The sequence below is a fragment of the Fundulus heteroclitus genome, chromosome 12 (genome assembly GCF_011125445.2).
Source record: "Fundulus heteroclitus isolate FHET01 chromosome 12, MU-UCD_Fhet_4.1, whole genome shotgun sequence".
Lineage (NCBI taxonomy): Eukaryota > Metazoa > Chordata > Actinopteri > Cyprinodontiformes > Fundulidae > Fundulus > Fundulus heteroclitus.
The window spans coordinates 11,016,496-11,019,812 of NC_046372.1; the positions used below are offsets into that span (position 1 = coordinate 11,016,496).

At 45.3% G+C, this 3,317-nt stretch overlaps 1 protein-coding gene across 1 annotated transcript; it reads right to left on the minus strand.

The window, feature by feature from the left end:
* Window positions 1-735: 735 nt before the first annotated feature.
* On the minus strand, window positions 736-2,930 carry LOC105931313 (E3 ubiquitin-protein ligase TRIM21). Its single transcript, XM_036144801.1, has 2 exons — window positions 2,858-2,930; window positions 736-2,701 (listed from the first exon to the last, which is right to left on the minus strand). The coding sequence occupies exon 2, from the start codon at window positions 2,690-2,692 to the stop codon at window positions 1,022-1,024; it is 1,671 nt and encodes a 556-aa protein (XP_036000694.1). The 5' UTR covers window positions 2,693-2,701; window positions 2,858-2,930; the 3' UTR covers window positions 736-1,021.
* Between the last annotated feature and the right edge of the window lie 387 nt (window positions 2,931-3,317).

Below are 3,317 nucleotides of genomic sequence, written 5' to 3' on the forward strand. Positions count from 1 at the left end.
TTTGTTCTCTTATAAGGTTCCTGCTCTGACTCCTTATTATCGCTGCTTTTCACCACCTCCAGCAGGAGCTATTGCAGCACTACTGCTATTCATTGACACTGTTTTCTTGTAAAAAATAATTCAGACCCACATATTTTTTTAATTTACCAATTGATAATTTAAAGGCATGCTATGCAACATTTTTCAGTTAATTAATGTGTTCCATACCGTTTTGGATGATTAAATGAGTCATTTCAGGTCGAACAAAGGTTTTCTCGGCCGCCCTGGTGGTCTGTGGGGGAAATACCGCACTTGCAATTGCAGGAGCCCTCGGCCCGCACACACAGGCTCAGAAGTCTCGTGCAAGACCGCAAGAGTCGGTCTTGATTTACGGCGAGAACTCCATGTGTTTTTGTCCTGCCATTCATTATATGCATGCGCGAAAGCAACAACAAAGAACCGCATGTTAACGTCAAATAAACATGCAAGCATATCAAGTTTTTTTTATTTTATTTTTATTATTATTATTTTTTATTTTATTTTTTTGAATGTTGGCGAGGCGGTAGCGTGAGTTTATAGATAGATAGCGCTGCCGGAAACCCTGATGTTCATACATTCACTGTGTTAGTCATTGTTTGTACTGCCGTTTTTTTTTACTTTTCATTGCGTTCGCCTGTCTGCTAAGCTCAAAACAACCGCGCCTGGCTTGATGGAGAAACCAGAACAGCTGAGCATCTTTATGACAGTGCACTTTTACTTTCACCCTCTGGGGGGAGCCTCGCTGGAAAATCAACCCCGGTTGCATAGTATACCTTTAAAGCATTGGCTATATTCACTCATAACAAACATTGAACTGTAAAAGGTATGTGAAAGTTGTGCTAATATTTAGTACTAGAATTTAGTCAAATGTGCCCTTTTTCTCACTTTGAGCACCTGCCCCTTCAGTGATCTCTGCTGAGAAATGTTCAAATCAGTTAATTAAGTGATTCGGTTCAGTTAGTTCACTCAAATGACTTGTTCTTTTGAACGAATCATTCAAGAACTACGCAACTCTAATTCTGGTTCTGAGAGATTTATCAGAGCGACAATCAGCCTGTGTAACAGGACAGATGGTCATGGGAGCAGAGTTTTTCCCACCGTGATTAATACAGGGGCTGAAGTAAGGGTAGAGCTTCTGAGTGAAGCAGCAGCCGGTAAAGGAGTAGATCAGAGCTGCGGCGTCTACATCATAAAAGGAGACCAGCCCCTCCTCATACACCCCCACCTTGTCAGGACCAGGCTGGAGATAGAGACGGACTGAAGGTTCAGCATTAGCTTCGTACTCATTTCCATTTCTCAACCAAACGGTCCAGAAACCATCCTGAGGAGTTAATGGGATTGCTCCCTTCCTGCTGATGGACTCTCTGACCACTCCTAAACCCCATTTAGTCTTTCCTTTAACCTCAACCTCAAAGTAAAATCTGCCTGAAGAGAACCCCTGCTGTCCTAAAGCATTAACATACATGGAAAACCTCTTGGGGTTGTCTGGAAGGTTCTTCCACACATTTCCATGTTTCACCTGTTTTCCATCATCAGAGAGGACGAGCTGAGGATGAGCTGTGTCAGGATCCAGAGTCACATCCACTGCGTACCGCTGGACCCTCCTCAGCTTAGCCTCCAACAGGGTCTTCTTCAGCTTCTGCTCCAGCTGAGCAGCAGCTCTCACCACAGTCCCCTCGTATGATGGCGGACAAACTCTGACCTCCGTCCAGTTTTTGGTGGGTGGAGCAGCGTTAAGGGAGGAGAAGCTCTGGAGGATGCTGAGGTGGTCTTCAGACTGTGAGAGCTGCTCCACCTCAGATATCCTCTTCGTCAGCTCAAAGATTTCCTGCTCCAGATCTTTGACGACGTCTTCAGCCTGTTTCTCTGCAGCTTTCTGTTTGTCTTCGATCTCCTTGAGGAGCTCCTCCAGGGCTCTCTCAGCAGACTCCTTCAGAGCAGTGAAGACCTGAACGCCTTCTGCTTTCTCTCTCTTCGCAGCATCTTTACCGATCTTCACCGACTCTTTGATCTCCTGGATTTTAACTCGTCTCTTCTGGATCATCTTCTGAACTTCAGCCTCCGTCTTCCTCAGCTCGACCTTCTTTCCTTCAGATTCTTTTCTCAGAGGAACAATCTCGTGGTCCCTGTGGTCTAGAACAGGACAGAGGGAGCAGACACATGTCTGGTCTGTCTTACAGAACAGCTCCAGGGGTTTATCATGCAGCGGACATATCCTGTCCTCCAGGTTCTCCACAGGCTCCATCAGCTGATGTTTCTTGAGACCTGGAGTGGTCAGATGAGGCTCCAGGTGAGTCTGACAGTATGAGAGCAGACACACCAGGCAGGACTTCACGGCCTTCAGCTTGGTTCCAGTGCAGACGTCACAGGGAACGTCTCCTGGTTTGGTAGCTTGTTGCTCTGAGCTGCTGCTGCTGGTGGCTTCCTGCTGACCTTCATGTCTGAACTGAGCAACCATCTCTTTGATGAAGGTGTTCACTCTGAGCTGAGGTCTGGAGGTGAAAAGCTCTTTGCACATGGGACAGTTGTAGGGAACATTAACCTCCCAGTACCGAGTGATGCAGATTTTGCAGAAGTTGTGTCCACATGGTGTGCTGACTGGATCGGTGAACACATCCAGACAGATGGAGCACAGAAACTGATGCTCAGACCACAGGCGGCTCCCAGAAGACATGTCTGAACTCTGAGGACAGATCGTGGGAAACGAGTTAAAACAGTTTGCTGAACGTTGCGGTTCTTCTTCACCCTTCACATATTTCACTCTACATCATCTGAGTCCAGAAGAAAAGTCTCCAGCTGTTTGTAGAAACTCAGTAAACCTGTTTTCTGCTGACCTCACCGGTATTAGAGTCTGTTGTTGAGAAGAAAATGATTAACTTTGTTGGTCTTCAGAAGGAAACCGGGAGGTTTCTTTCAGCGGCAGCTCAGGCTTCACAAAGTTTTACTTTCATTTCTGGAAAGAGACGTTTTAAACTCAGGACTCTGTGTTGCTCCTCCCATTTCCTTTGAACTATAGAGACAGAGTCAAAAGTGCTACATAAAACACAATTAATATGAAGACTTTTTCACCGATTTTATCCTCATTTCTTTCCTTCAGCTGCTCAGAAGACCTGAGCTCAGTAATTATTTGATGAGTAAAACTATAGCTAGTAATGCTGTTCAGAAAATACTTTTTGTTATGCCGGATGAAATGGTCCTTCCATCCTGACAGTAGTAAATACATTATGCATTCAGAAAAAGGACCTCTGTGAAAGCTGTAGGTCAATAAAAACTCTGACCAATCCCTTGGTCTGAATGGC

What these genes read in the sequence shown, in the direction of transcription:
- LOC105931313 (XM_036144801.1), bottom strand. Translation starts at nt 2,692, where the DNA reads ATGTCTTCTGGGAGCCGCCTGTGGTCTGAGCATCAGTTTCTGTGCTCC.